Here is a 15,964-nt window from a genome sequence, read left to right on the forward strand (position 1 = left end):
CTAGATTGCTTCTCACCTAGAAATGTGTTGGTGCACCCAACTCTTATAACCACCTTTTTTCCTCCCCCTTTTTAATATTGTGAAGTGCCATTTTGCACAGTTTTCACATAGGTAATTCTCATGCTGAAGTACTGCCTTGCCCAACTTGTTCACAATCTACTTGGGAAGTGTTGCCGAGTCTAAAGCTATATAACTTGTCCTTTCCCTCCCTTTTGAGAAATTGTTAAGTGTGCCATTTCTGCTCAGTTTTCACTGTTGCTCAAACTTGTCAACAATTTAAATAGGGAGTTGTGTATACTTTTCTTGACTGTTTTAACTTGCTTTGATAATGGTGATCTGTGTGTTCAACTTGAGAGTGTGTAAAATAAATATATTTATTCTTTTTGATACAAAGCTTTGATCAGTGTTTCCTTGTTCCATAGTATTGTAGTACTATTGTGTAAACCCTGAATACTGCTCATCTCCCTCTTGAGAGAAGTCTGACTGCTCAGCCCTAGCTACCAACTAAATCTGTGTGGTACAGACTGATACCAAAGGGGATTTATTGCATACACCTGTAGTCCTAATCTTCTGTAGTGCTCCCTAAGGGAACTGCATAGGATTCTGCCTAACAGAGTGGAAGAGGTCCTCCCTCGAACGATAGATCTAATATGCGTTCCTGAAAGTCCGGGTTGAATTTCGTGGGCCGGAGCCAGGCTGTCCTTCTAATGTCAGTGGCGATACAGATGGCATGGCCAGAGGTGTCAATCTGGGCCACGGTGGATTCCATGAGGTCCTGCGCCACCAGCTTGGCTTCTGCCAGCCCAGCCTTAAAACGTGATTGGCTCTGTGTCGGGAGTTCCCGCCGCAACCTTTGGTTAGTGGCAGCCAGCATGGCGTTTGCCTGACGAATATGCAGGGACGCGCTGGAATAGTATCTTTCTGCACGCCTCCAAGATCTTCTCCTTGCCTAGTAGAGCGCAGAAGAGTAGGCCGAGGACGACTGAGGCTTGGAGTATAGTGATGCCGCAGTGACCACCGAGTAGTATGGTTGAGGATGGGCCGAGAGCAAGAGTGTATCCCTCTTCATCTGCTTGTACTTTGCATCCAGGCGTCGATTGACCGGCTGGGCCGAGTGGGGCTTAAGCCAACCGTTCTTGGCAAGGGAGACATCGGTCTGCAGAGGAATCCATGTTTTGGCAGAGGGGCGTCACGTGAGGACTTCAGCCAGAACCCCCCTCTGCCAGCTGTCTAACCTCAGGCTGGGGTAGGCCCAGGTATTACGCCAGCCCAGCAAGACGTTTGTGGAAGGCCCTGGCTGAGGGTGGCATGTCCGTATCCTCCTCGTCATCTGTGTCAGAGTATCCTGCGGAGGTTGAGGAGTAGCTGGAGCTGGAGGCTGGGGCACAGGGACTGCAGCCAGAGGTGGTGGCGGAGGCTGGTACGGAACCACCTGAGGAGTCGGCTCGGGAGCCAGAGGCAGCGGCTGCACCGGAGCCGCTTGTGGAGTCGCTAGCTTAGTCGGGAGGACTTCCCGAGGAACCTCTGGAAGAAACATTCACTGGCCGGAGCGGCCGCAGTTGGTACTGACGGGGTATTCGGGGCCTGCTGGAGTCGCTGCATACCCTGCCCGTATGGACGCAGTGGGAAGCTGCCCTGCGCATAAGAAGGATAGGCTGTCGGCCAATTAGCTGGTTGAGGCCAGTCCCACCTTGACACTCGTTCTTCACCGAACTCCTGGAATGGCGTTGGATGGGTACCTCAGTCTGGCGCGGCAGCCATCTTGTCGAGCTGCCTGCGACGTGTTGCTTGGCTCGCTGGGCTCAGCCTCCTCTAGGACTCTTGTATGTGGTTCAAGAGGCCTACCCTGCTCCTTGGGCCTGGGCCCGGTAGGTGAGACACCCTCGACAGGGGGTCTGTACAGCTGCGTTTAGGCTCCCCTTCGGACGTATTGCTGGTACTAGGGCATAGCCCCTCGGCCATATTGCCAGTACAAGGGCGTAGTCCCTCGGATGACCATCCGGTACAAGAAGCTTCTGGTCCCTCAATACTGCCACCGGGAGGATCAGAGGATCCCGAAGGCCGGTAGCTGTAGCAGCCTCAGAGCACGTGATGGTACAAGGACCTGACCGGTCCACCCAAGCGCGGGATAGTCCTTGAAAGTAGTCTCCTTTGCGGGGTGCGATGGAAAATAGCGGCCCTCCCTTGAGCCTGCCTCGGTGTTTCACGAAGTTCTTGAGGTGCTCTGGAGGGACTTCTGGAAGAGCTCCCTCCACCTGGCTAGTCTGTACTTCAGCACTTTCCATGAGAGCGAGCCACGCACTGTACAAGCTTGCCAACCGTGGTCTGGGCCAAAGCAACGTAGGCAGAGGGCGTAGTGGTCTGAAGTTGGGAAGAGCCCGTTGCAGGACGGACACCTGCTGAACCCTGTGGAAGTCGACATGCGCCGGGGAGGAGTGTGGTGCTTGAGGACCGAGTACCTGAATGATAAAAGACAAAAAACAAAGAAGTATCCGCGCGTGGAATTACATGGCCAAAGCCAAACCCCAGGAGCGCTGGTGAATTCATCCTGTTCCCGTTGGTGCGGAAAAGTGGACTGAGGTGTGGTGCCGGAGGGCATAGACAGGGCAGCGCATGCTCCCGGGCTGCGCATCTAAATTTAAAGGGGAAGGTTTTTTTCTGATAACAAAGGTTCAGTCTCCCATCCCTTGGAAGGGACGCCCGTGCAGTATGGAGGAAAGGGGACGGGACGTAAGAGTACACCGGCAGGCAGATCTCCCGTTTCAAATGGAATGGAGAGAGCACCTTTGGCAAAACATTTGGATGAGTGTGCAAGATGACCTTGTCACTATGAAACGCTGTGAAGGGCTTGTACGATGACAAAGCCTGTAGCTTGCGGACCCTGCATGCAGAGGTGGGAGCCACCAAAACCCAAGACTTGCGCTGCAAGGTTGCCAAAACCACATTGAGGTCCCAGACCGGATGCGGCCTATGCATCAGAGGAAAAAGGCTGGACAAACCCTTGAGGTGGGCCTTAACCACCGGGTTGGCCGCTGAAATAAACATGCTCTGGGGAATTCTTGTAGGCCCCAATGTCTGACAAATAGATGCAGCACGTATCCGCCAGAACTAGCCAGATGTGTGGAGAATGCCAGCACATTGTCCAGGGAGCAGGAAATGGGGTCCAGACCCTTGTTGCGAGCCCAGTGGCAAAACCTGGTCCACTTGCTCTTATACTGGGATCGAGTAGACTGCCTCCTGTATGATGTCCCAGTTGTCATCTGAAAATGGAGCATGCTGCAGTCTCAGCTGGTCAGGAACCAGACCGCTAGGGCCAGCCTGGCTGGGTCTGGGTGTCAACAGTGCCTTGCCCTGCTGTGTAAGGAAGCCCCTGCCGGGGGAACTAAGATGTAGAGGCTCCTGGGAGTTAAACTGCAGTAGATCAGAGAATCACACCCTCGAGGGCCAGTGGGGGGGAATCGGGATAAGGTTTCAGGCCACCAAAGCCCAGAATTTGCACAGGGTCCGCTGGAGCAACGAGGGAGGAGCTAATGCTCAAAACCTTCGGCAGTGCCAGCAGATCTGGAAGGGGTCCCCAGTGACCCCTGACCAGCCCATGAAACAAACCAGGGGCACTTGGAATTCTGGAGAGAGGCGATTAAATCCAGATCTGGAAACCCCCGATCTCTGGAAAAGGGGCAACAAGGAGTTAATGTGCAACTCCCACTCTAAGGTGTTGAACCCCAAGCGGCTCACCTGGTCCTTCTGTGTTGTCTTCCGGGAGGAGCAGCGCAGAAATCCAAATCCCCTCTGTGTCCATTCCCAGATCGAAACCGCCTCCATGCAAAGGAGGGGGAACGGGTGCAACCCTGTTTGTTCATGTAAAACAGTTGCGGAATTGTCAGCCTGACCAGAACTGCCCTGTCCCCAATGAGAGGCAGAAAAGCTTTGAGTGCCAAGCCCACTGCCCTGAGTTCGAGCAGAATGATATGCTGGATGGATTATGCCCTAGACCATGTGCATGAATGGAGTGGACCTTCAGAGTAGCGACCCCAAACCAAATGACAGTAGTCAGTTGTCAGTACTAGGGTGGGCGCCAGCCAGTTAAACGGGGCTCCCAATGCCATATTGCAGTCCATCAGCCACCAGTTAAGATGCGGGATGAGGAGCGGGGGGGTTATTGGGATCCTGCCCATCTGAGACCCTGCCTCCTGGTCCCAATCGGCCACCAGGTGGAGCTGGGGGCACCTCATCTTCAGACAGGCATGCTGTACTATGAGCATGCAAGATACCATCAGTCGCAGAAGGTGGTGGAACAACCATGCCTAGGTGGTCGAATTGGCCAGAAAGTGCCCCACCACCTTGCGGAGGGAGAGGAGCCTCTCGGGAGTGGGGAACACCCGCTGCACTGATGCGTTACAGCGCACTCCCAGGAAAACCAGATACTGGGCAGGAGTCAGCTGCGACTTCCGCCGGTTGAGGGAAAACTCCAGCCATCCGCCAGCCATTAGCAGGAGCTCACTGCCCCCTCGGGAGAGCTGGCCCCGGACTAGCCAGTCGTCCAGATACAGGTATAAGTGGTGGTCCTCCAGGTAGATGAGACCAGCTACCGCATTCATGAGTTTCGTGAACACACAAGGTGCCAAATTAAGGCCGAAGGGCAGTACCTTGTATCGGAAGTGGTACAAAATAATCGGGAACCACAGAAATGTTCCATGCGGCTGGTAAATGGGGACATAAAAAGGTACGCATCCTTGAGGTCTAGGGAACACATCCAGTCCCTTGCAGCAAACTGGGATTGCGCTTTGTGCGCAGGAGTAATCATCTTTTAGCATTTGAGTGGTAAAGGCAGGTTGAGAAATGACAGATCCAGGACTACCCTCAGGCCAGCCTGGATGTTCTTACTGGCTGCATCTCAAGAAGAGAAAGAATCACTGGTAAAAGAGCCGGGGACCTCATCTGACAGAGGAGGAGAGGATTGTAGAGGAAAAGGAAGATTAAGACTGAAGCCCATGTAGCAAGCATCCATGGACTCTTGAAAAAACGCTTCTAGCTGTCCTGGAGAAGAGCCGACCGGCCCCTTACTGGGGAGCTGTGCTCCCCGAACATATTGTCACTGCTCCTTGGTGTTGGAGGAGGGGGCAAGGAGTGGAAGTGGAAAAACCTTTGCAACGTCCTCTGCTGCTTCCCCCCGTTGTCGCTGGGCAACCTGTCAGACCTCTGCGTACCCGGAACCCCTTGAAGCTGGTGAAAGCGCAGGGTTTAAATTTGGTCCAGCCCCAAGACTGAGGGAAGGACTTCTGCCCTTGGAGGTTTGAGTGGAGGTTTCCTTCTTTGTCAACTCGTAATCAGCTGACGAATGAAAGCAGTCCACGCCCCCAAAGGGCAGATCTAGGATTCGCTTTTGCAAGTCAGATGAACATGTAGTGGCATGCATCCACGCCAACCTTATCTTGACACCTAGAGACATCCCTCGGCTGGCTGTGTCGATGTGGGAGTCCGAAGACTCCATGGAGGTCCTGCGCAACGGCCTGGGCATCCGTCAGACCGGCCTTGAAGGGACTGTGCCTCTTGTTAGGAAAGATTTCTCTTTACTGCACCTTTCCTTCCATCTTTATGGAACCCCAAAAACATTTTTCTTACTTTTTTTTTATCTGACCTGTAATTTCTGCAGTACAGTGAATCCTTAAGATCCACTGCACTGGCCTTTGTTCATATGTTATGGGGAAACTGATATGTCCTTCAGGCTGTCAGTACTGGGAAACATTGTTTCCCTTAGTCGTGCTACTGCGTTACTAGTTTTGGATCACTTGTGGTAACTTTTTATCATTGTACAATACAGCTTCCCCAGCAGTACAATGGGGTGCTTTTCTTTGCCCTAGACTAACACTCAGAGGATTTTTGGTTACTCTTGGTGTGTTAAAAGGATAGGCTGGTGGTAGCAGTGACATTTACCTACTTTTTGGAGATTTTAATTTAGAATTACTGCGTTGGGCTACTAACTGTGGCTACCTGTCCTCACACGCTGGTGGGGTGGCAGGTGGCATTGACTGAGTAGCGGGTGGCTGCTGGGGCTTGTACGTACTCTGCCTTGCTGGATGCAGGGGGTATCTGACCTGCGACGCTGAAGGATATACTGTAGGCCACGTACCTGGTAAAGACCAGTCCCAAATGGACACCATCTCCTATCTTCTCCCGGAATGGGGGTGGTGTCGGACGAGTGGCCATCTTGTCTGGCGCGGCAGTCATTTTACCAAGCTGCATGCCAAGTGCCTGTGTCGTGGTGCCTGGCTCGCTGGGACCGGCCTCCTCCTGAACTATTGGCGGTGGAGCTTGTGCCCTACCCTGCACCTTAAGACGAGACCTGGTAGGCGTAGTGCCCTCGGTTGAGTCACCGATAGTGCTCCATATAGGTGCCCCCTCCGACATTTGTCCGGTAGTAGGGCATAGCCCCTTGGGTGGACACCCGATACAAGAGCTCTGCAGTCCCTCAGCGCCATCTCCGGAACGATCTAGCAACCCCTCTGCCTGGTGGCTGGTAGCTGAGTGAGCCTCGGTACATGTGCTGGTGAGAGAACCTGAATGGTCCCCCCCGCTTTGATGTTTCCAAGGAAAAGAATCGCCCTGATGGGGTGCAATGGAAAAAAGCGACCCTTCCTTGGGCCCTGACTTATTGCGTGACAAATTTCTTCAAGTGCTCTGGAGGAGACTTCTCGAAGAGCTACCTCCACCTTGATAACCTGTTCTTCAGCGCTCACGGTGTAAGCGCATTGCACGCAGTCCAGCCCTCCCAGCAGTGGTCGGGCCAAGGTAGCGGAGGCACAGAGCATGGGGGTTGGACGTGGAGAAACAGCCCCTCACAGGCTGAACACCTGCTGAAGCCCAAGGATGTCGCTATGCGGCGGGAGGAGCGTGACGCCAGAGGACCGAGTATCTGTTTAAAGATTAGAAGAATGAAGAAAGCATCCGGGGAAGAGCGCGTGGAATTACAGAGTTGAAGCCAAACCCAGGAGTGCTGGTGAAAGCGGTCTGTTCCCGTCGACGCAGAAACGAGGACTGGGGAGTGGCGCCGGTGGGCGGAGTCAGTGCAGCACATGCTCCCTGAGCCGCACCCCAGCGGCACCTCTAACTTTAAAGGGGAAGAAGATATTTTTCTGGTGAAAAAGATTCCGTCTTCCGTCCTTAGCGAGGGCCGCCCATACAGTATGGAGGAAAGTGGACTGAACTTATATGACTTTTGCCCAGAACCAGGTGACTTGAAGCAGCGCGCCAGCTGGATTTTGCTCAACACTCCACTGCATTTTCCATCAGCAATCAAAGGTTTGAGCTAAGTTAACACTACCACCCTGCACTCCTTATTTCAATTAGCACTCTGCACTTTCCTCGTGGGCACTACAAAATAACCCCCACCCCGCACACTCCCTCACCAGAGTTCCTTCGGAACAGGGCACCAAAAGGGGCATTAGTGCTTCATGCTACCTAGTACAGATATGCTATCAGCACTCCAAGTGCTACTTCAAACATTTGCATGCATGGAGATAGCACATAACTCCTCAGTTTATCCCTCAATCACAGTTAACTCACTGTGTTCATGCCAGAGGATTTTGGGTGCAAAATCCAAGGCACTAGCAGGCCTAGAGCATACATGAAGTAAACAAACTTGTGATGTTAACACTGCAGTGACACTCTGGATACAGACTAAAAACTATGTGCTGACGACATGTAAGCTGTACAACAGGCTCATGTATATGTGAATGTTTAGAAGTACCATGAATATCATCAGGTGTCAATCGATAGGCCGAGAGGTAGCGTTTATTAAGTGCTGATTAACAAGCATTTTAACAATCGCTTTTCATAGAAATCCCCCTACCTATCCACAACTAATCTTTAACCCTCCTTTTGGTTTACACAATGTCCCTTACATATCCACAATCTCTTCCTAAAACTCTTCCTGGCCCCCCCCACCCCCCTACGCCCCCTTTTGGCCGTCTTGGAAGCAACCAGTGTTCTAAAAATATGGCGTTGCATGCCAACCCAGGAGGTTGCATTGAGGGTGACACTATGAATGGCTTGCGGCAAATAAGTAAATTTGTTGATTGTATCAGTAGGACATTCATGTAATTTTAACACTTGAAATTTGCACACAGTGAAGTACAAAAAACGTTTTCAAGTAAAACATAGTAAAGTAGAAGGGTTACTGACCTCTTCCCTAAATTGAGTGTTAAGCCATATGCACTTAAAGCTCCTCCTATTTTCAAAGTCTGTTATTTTCATTTTGAGCTAGAAAAGAAGAAAAATCGTATAATTGTTCCTTTTTTCTTATAGTGCACATATGTTTCAGTGAAAATCAGTTGTTACCTGCTGATAGTACAATTTCTTTGGTTGCCGCGGTTTGAAGAACTGAAGAAGATCCCTTAATGTACCTTCATAATTATGCCTGAGAGGATTTCCTGGCCCATCCCTGTAACTTCAGAAAACACACACTATAAAACACAAATCACATTAAGCATAGGAAAATACACTTTACATGGTAAACCAGTTGTCCCTAGAAATCGTTAACTTCATGAATTTGTATGAACAGACGTGCACAAACCGCACTCTTTTATAGGTCGTTTCTTATACTTCAACATATATCTACAAGAATGGTTTCCATTTATCTAACAACATATGCTTTGCTTCTTTTCTTCAACCCCTGAACACCTTTATATGTATATACACAGAACAAATTACTTATCCCTGGTAATGTTATTGCTACTGGATGCTCCTCCTAAGGATTCCTCATCTTCGATATTTATTCTCCGGCTTTGAAGCTCTTGGCAGCTTTCCGCCAGCAGGGGGAGTTCTGCGCACTGGCGTCAATGGCAGTCAACTTCGTGATTGGAGGCGACATTGATTTAGGTATAAATAATGCCCTCGGCACCCATTGACCTTAGTTGTCATTGTTTCCAATGCACTACACAGCCGTGTTAGGGATTAGAGACTAAAGCAATTAAGACTTTAAAGGAGAGCCATTGTATAATTGCAGTAGAGAGCTCTGTAACTGTGTGGTAGGCTGGGAGGGCGATTAGAATCTGTGTGAGGAACACCCAATAGAAATAACATTACCAGGGATAAGCAATTGGTTCTTTTAATGGATTGTGTCCTCCCACAGATTCCTCATCTCAGATAGAATCCCATAGCATGTAAGACCAATACAGAGGAGAGAAGGAGCGAACTCCATGTCGATTATGTCCCCCACCTGTTGTAGGACAGCTCTGCTGAAACTAGACTCATTAGTGGATTTGGTGTTTAGTCAGTAGTGTTTTGTAAGTGTGTGTATGGAGGCAAAAGTTGCGGCACAACACATCTTTTACAGGTAGCCCACTTTGGAGAGCAGAGGTACCTGCCAAACCTCTAGCGGAAGGTGCCATGAAGCCTTCAGGGATTCCTCATCTGCTCTGGTGTAGCATTCACACACACAAAGCACTATCCATCTAGTTCTGGTTTGCTTTGTTATTCCCTTAACCGTTTTCGGCCCTGTATATCTGAACAGCTGGTCTTCCAGCATGAATGGTCTTGTCGTGGTGAGGTAAAAACTCTTCCTCTTGGGGTCAAGCCTATGCAGTTACTCTTCTTCCTTGGATGGAGGTGGTGGATAGAAATCTGTCAAACAGATTGCCTGTGACAGGTGACTGCTATGAACTTTGAAAGGAACAAAGGGTGCACTCCAAGTCACCTTATCATTGGAAAAGATTGGCTTTCAGGACAAGGCCTGCAATTCGCTCACTCTCTAGGCCGGGGAATAGACAACCAAATAGGCAGTCTACTAAGATGCTACCCTCAGAGGATACAAATGTAATGGCTCAAAATTGGAAGCTAGGAGAAAAGTTCAATCAAAATTGAAATCCCATGCCAGTACCATAAAAGGTGTCTGAGGAAAAGGGTTAGCCAGGCGTTTTAAAAACTGCACCACCAAGGGGATCGAGAAATACGATCCTTGTTCTGGCAAGCGCTTCAAAATGGATAACGCCGCTAAAAAGGGGTCATTTCTTATTTTATTTATTGGTATTTATAATGCACCTTTGCAGGAAAATGGTGTTCCAAGGCACACCAAGACGAGGGAGAGGGAGGTACAGAGACAACAAAAACACAAGACAATAATGAACAAGTTACTTACCTGTAAGTGTTGTTCTCCAGCACGCGTCTGGCATGGATTCACATGCTCATGAAAATTCCCATCAGGCTGGAAATCCTCGGTAAAAGAAAAAACAATTTTGTTCCTAAACTGTCTTCCTCCTACAAATCAATCCACTGAGCTCTTGTTCCCCTTTCCTCCATACTGCATGGGCGTACCTCGCTAGGGACGGGAGACAACCTTTTTCACCAGAAAAACCTTCCCCTTAAAAATGAGAGGTGCAGCCCTGGGAGCATGCACTCGCCTGACTCCGCCCACCGGCACCACTCCTCAGTCCCCATTGATGCGACAATAATATTTAACATTGCCTAATGACACCAGTAATATTTAGTGGGGTGGGGGGGGGGAGAGGATGGTGGGACGTATCGAGGAAAGGGGACTAAGTACGGTTAAAGTACTCATTTATGGCTAATTTCCCTCACCTAGTGAGTCCCTCAGCAGTTTTGCCGGATTTCTGGGGTTTATTTTTTCCACCTGGCAAGAGAGTGAACCTTTTTTCCCACTCTTGCATGTGTTTTGCCATGTGTATTTCTACTGTTTGTGTGATCTTGGGCTCTGGAGCTACACCACTCCATGAGCCCCACTTTGTGTGCGTTACACAGCACCTTCAGTGTAGTAGCACAGGGTCATCTTTGAGACTCCCCCCGACTCCATTTTCTGGGGCTGACTACTGTCCCCCAGAAACAGGTAAAGTTGCCATTAACTTTATATAGTCATTTAAAACTACTGACCCAGTACACCCCATCTTACATGGAGTATTGGAAAGGGTTAGTTCCTACCCTTTTTGTCTGCGCCTCTGAGCTTTATTTTGCTCTCTTAACACTAAGACGTGGCAGTGGTATCTACCCTAACTTTTCTACCGCGATATATATACTATATAAACGTGGTTCTGTTTTAGGCTATAATATTAGCCTCGAACTTAAACCCGCTTGACCAAATACTGTTTATTTTGGCCCGGTTGGGTTTTATCGCCCTTTCTTTTTGTTAAAGTCCTTCTTTTGTTTTACTTTGAGCTCCTTTGTTCGCTGCCCTTCGGCGTCTGGGTGTCTAGGTGGGCTGAATGTGAGGGAGGGGTTTAGTCACCTCCTGCACAGGGTCTCCTTAGAGACTAAAGTCACACTTTGTATTGATTGGCTGAGGTGGTTGCCCGGGCTGGACAACCCCCTTGCTGAGTGATGGACAGCCAGGCTGTATGAATGGGGGATTTTGGCATAAAAGCAAGGATTCTTGAGCTGGAAGGCAGAGTCGCCACTGGAACTGCAAAGAACCAAAGAGAAGCAGAGAAGAAGACGGCTGCTGCAACTCCCGAGTCCCGGTGGAGCCCTGCTGCAGTCCTGAGCTATCTACCCTTCAACGACAAGCGAAGATCCAGTCCGGAGTCTTCTTCCCTTAAGCCTGGTGGGATCAACCAGCTCACCTTCCACAGGCAGAGGATCCTCTTCTTGGTCGAAATCGCTGCACACAGCTGTATTTGTCCGGACAGCCATCTGAAGAGCCTCTCCTGTTTTAAAGGAGCGCACCTTTTATTCACTGTTGCTTTGCTGCTGCTGGCGTCATCCCTGGGTAGTGCAGGTCGCTCCAGACGTCCTCTTTGTCCCCACGACTGAAGCTTCAGGAACCGTGAGTCTGCAGGAACTACCAAGAACAACTGCTGTGGCACCATCTCTTCTTCATACGAATAAGGTACTGTGTCCGACTTCAAGGAACTTGGGTGAACCCCTTTTCTCCTCACCCAAGGCTTGTCCTTACCTTTCTTCCCGCTTATAACTTTTGCTGCCCTTTTGAGAATATCCAAGTACTCCTGGCCCTCTCGAATCGTCCCATTGACACTGGCGCAGGCCTATTGACTTATCTACGTTTCAGAAAGTGTCTCCTGATTCTATCTGCCTTGACAAAAGTATTACCTATGGCTTTTTGTCCCCAACTCTCGTGTTAATTCATGTGCCAAGTGTGTTTGACTATGGTAAAATTTCTTCTCGCGGGTACGCTTCTTTCGTAAGACCGAACAGTCATTACTGTCAGAAAGTGATTGCATAACCACCCCTGGTAAAGTCTTTGGTTCAAACACCCGTCTGTCAAAACCAAAAGGTACTTACCTTGAATTGTTCTGCACAAGGGGAATTGGTTGTGTGTAGTGTATTTGAAATGTGGTTTTAATTTAATAGAAGTGTTCTGTGAACAGATGGTCTAAAAATAAATGTACTTTTACTTTTTAACCAAAAACCTGAATCAGTGTTTGCTTGAGTCACAGTAATTTTAGTCCTTTGTGTAATCTCTACTACTGCTCATTTGCTCTTGAGAGAGGTCTGGCTGCTCCGCTACTGCTACCACTAACTGTGTAGTACAGGCTTGCACCAAAGGTGAAATTGTAAAACCACCTATAGTCTTAATCTTGTGTAGTGGTCCCCAAGGGCACTGCCCAGGATTCTGCCTAACAGTAACTAGTAATTACTCTTAAATCTGTCCCCTTTCCTCCATACTGCATGGGCGATTACAACTGAATGTAGCCCCAGGGTGGAGAGGAGACCCTCCTTAAGAAAATATGTTCCTTAGAAGCGCCAGTCCACAGGCTGCATCTGACTTAAGAGCCGGCGTTTAAATAGTAATGCTTACAGAAAGCCGAAGGGCTGGACAAGGTGGCCGCCCTGCTGATGACCTGCCACGGAACCAGCCGTTGGAATGCAATGGCCGCGGCCTTGGCTCTGACAGTGTGAGCGTACATGCTTGTACTGCCCCTTGTAGGTCTCCTTGATAGCTGCAACCATCCACCGTGCAATAGAAGCCTTGGATGCTTGATACCTGGGCCTGGATCTCCCAAAGGTGACAAAAAGTGTCCGACTTGCAGAAGCTCTTGGCCCTGTCCAGATAGAATTTCAGAATGTGCCCGACATCCAGCTAGTGCAAGACACTCTGAGCCTCGTCCTCGGGTTCAGCAAACAAAGTAGGCAAGACTATTTACTTGTTTAGATGGAAAGCGGAGGGGTACCTTAGGTAGGAACGCTGGGCGAGTTTGCAGGACCACCTTATCCCTGTGAAAGGTGGCATAGGGTTCAGAGGCCACCACAGCCTGGATCTCGCATACTCTGCGAGCGTAGGTGAGGCCCACTAACAACGCTGTTTTAATGGTGAACAGACCAATGTCTGCGGACGCCATTTGTTCAAAGGGTTTGTGCGCCAAGGTGCCCAACACCACACTGAGGTCCGACATAGGAAGTGGCTTCTTGATGGGCGGGTATAGTGTGGACAAGCCCGCCAACTGTTTGACTATCGGGTTGGAGGAAGAGAAGATGACCTCCTCCTCAGAATTTCTGTAAGCCCCTATGGCTGCCAGATAGGTGCGACATGTGTCCACCTGTACGCCAGAGTGTGCAAGGTGTGCCGAGGAGAGCACATCATCCAGCGTGCACGTAAGTGGAGAGTCCGCCCAATGACAGAACCTAGTCCATTTACTCTTATATTGGTTCTTGGTAGCCTTGCCCCTGGTGCCCTGAATGATTTCCATGTTAGCCTGTGATCAGCTCAGGTGCCTGAGGGTGACCTGCTCAAGAACCACACTGCGAAGACCAACTTCTGCAGGGCGGGATGGATGATCCTGATCCCCTGTTGGGACTGGAGATGGGCTGGCCCCAGCGGAAGGTGAATGGGTGGTCTGTCGGTAAAGCTGAGCAGTTCGGAGAACCACATCTCGAATGATGCTTAGCGGACAAGCTTCCTTTATCTTGCGGATTACCCTGTGGGCCAGGGGTGTGGGAGGAAAGGCATAGACTGTCGTGCCATCCCACCGTATCTGTAATGTGTCGCCTAGGGAGCCTGGCCCTGCCAGGACGCTAACTGATGGCAGTTCCTATTCTGCCAAGTGGCCAACAGATCCACCTGACGATGCCCCCATCTGCTGAAGACCTCCAGCAGCACTTGGTCGTTTAATTGCCATTTGTAATTGTCCGCTCCCAGTCTGCTGAGCCTGTCCGCTTCCAAGTTGGCCTCCTCCAGGAGGTGGAGGGCCGTGAGGTAGATTTTCTCCAGGGCTCATTCCCACATGTTGACCGATAGGTTGCACATCTGAGGGGACCTGGTACCCCCTGCACCCCTCCACTGCTTTTTGACATAGTACATGCTGGTGGAGTGTTAGTCTGGATAAGGACGGTCTTGCCCCCAATAAGTGGAAGGAAAGCTCTGAGAGCTATCCAAATGGCCCGGAGCTCCAGCCAGTTGATATGCGATTACTGCCGGGTCCAGACTCCATGTATGCTGTGGCTGTCCAGAGTGGCCCCCAACCGTCCAGGGCGGGGTCCATAGTGATGGTGACTTGTGGGGTCGGCTGCCAGAAGGGCTTGCCTGTCCGCAGATTGCAGTCCCTGGACCACCATGTGAGGTCTGAGAGGAGAGAAGGTATGCTGACCAGCTCCGCTTGGGAGCCCTTTTCCTGATTCCATGAAGCTGCGAAGTGTAGCTGTAACCTCATCCTGAGTCTTGTGTGTGGCACAGCTAGTAAGACCGCTGCCTTGATGCCTAATAAGTGCTGGTACCACCAGGCCGAGGTCACTGCTCTGGTAAGGAAGTGATTAGTGGCTCTCTTGATGGCCGTAATCTTGTCCTCCAAGGGAAAAGACCTTCTCGGAGCTTGTATCCCAGATGAGGCCTAGGAAGTTGAGGCTCTGCGTGGGCTGCAGCTGAGACTTGAGGTTGATAGTGAACCGTGGATAACCCCCTCCGAAAGATCTCGCCCTGCCGAGTCAGTCATCCACGTACGAGTAGACTTGATGGCCCTGGGCCCTGAGGTGGGCTACCACTGCATTCATTAGTCTGGTAAATAGCTTGGGGGCTGAGTTGAGGCCAAAGGGTAGCACCTTGTATTGGAAATGGCAGCCCAAGATCCTGAAGCGCAGGAAGGAGCGATGTGGCTGCCAAATCGGGATGCATAGATAAGCGCCCTTCAGATCCATGGAGCACATCCAGTCTCCCTTGTCTAGTGTCTCTGCAATGAGTGCTGGCGTAACCATTTTGAATTTCTGAAGAGGGAGGGAGAGGTTGAGGGTGGATAGGTCCAACACAATTCTCAGGCCAGCCTGGTTCTTTCGTATGGCGAAAATCCTGGAATAGAAGCCCAATCCTCTCTGTGAGGCTGGGCCTTCTTCCACTGACTGGCTCTTGACGAGTGACCAGATCATCGCCAACAGAGTTGCCGTCCCAATCTGTGGGCGTGGAGGGGAGGAAGGAGACGAGGCAGTGCCCGAGGATACTACAGAGCGGATTCAGGGGTCTGAACAATTCTGGTGCAAAAATTTCACATGAAAGGCAAGCCTGCCCCCAACCAGAGACATGTGGACCCGAAGGGACACGTCCTGCCTTCTTTCCCTCTGAGGCTGCTGCGGATGAGGGGGACTAGAAAAAGTCCTTAAGCCCCCTCTCCCCCTTTGTTGTTTGCGCCGGTGCTGACTTGGAGAACGGTCAGGCTGCCTCGACCTCCATTCCTGGAAGCCCCGGAATCCGCCGAATGACCGCCCCCTGTTGGAGTGTTGATGCGACTGGGTGTACACGCCCTGGGCATGGCCTTCATTAGGATAAAGACTTTGCAGTTTGTGAGCTGTTCTTTTCCATCTAATTTCTCATCTGTGGTAGAGTGAAAGAGGTCACTACCCTCGAACGGAAGGTTCAATATGCGTTCCTGGACAACAGGGTTAAACTTAGTAGCCCAAAGCCAGGCCGCCCTTCTCATGTCTGTGGCGATGCAGATGGCACGGCCAGAGATATCAATGTGAGCCACTGTGGACTCCCATGATGTCTTGTTCTAGCAGCTTGGCTTCTCCTAGA

General features: G+C 50.5%; 1 protein-coding gene across 4 annotated transcripts in view; it reads right to left on the reverse strand.

Annotated features, from left to right (window-relative positions):
* The window catches only part of USP7 (ubiquitin specific peptidase 7), a 2,259,762-nt gene that overhangs the window by 331,704 nt on the left and 1,912,094 nt on the right, over nucleotides 1-15,964 (reverse strand). For 3 of the 4 annotated variants that reach the window (XM_069647850.1, XM_069647847.1, XM_069647848.1), the window contains exons 24-25: nucleotides 8,338-8,446; nucleotides 8,182-8,259 (exon numbers count right to left, since the gene is read on the reverse strand). In XM_069647850.1, coding sequence (XP_069503951.1) covers nucleotides 8,182-8,259; nucleotides 8,338-8,446 — 187 coding nt within the window. The remainder of the gene's footprint in view (nucleotides 1-8,181; nucleotides 8,260-8,337; nucleotides 8,447-15,964) is intronic. The other variant, XM_069647849.1, reaches the window with a different exon arrangement.

The sequence above is a fragment of the Ambystoma mexicanum genome, chromosome 2q, assembly GCF_040938575.1.
Source record: "Ambystoma mexicanum isolate Mex_15411 chromosome 2q, UKY_AmexF1_1, whole genome shotgun sequence".
Classification (NCBI taxonomy): domain Eukaryota; kingdom Metazoa; phylum Chordata; class Amphibia; order Caudata; family Ambystomatidae; genus Ambystoma; species Ambystoma mexicanum.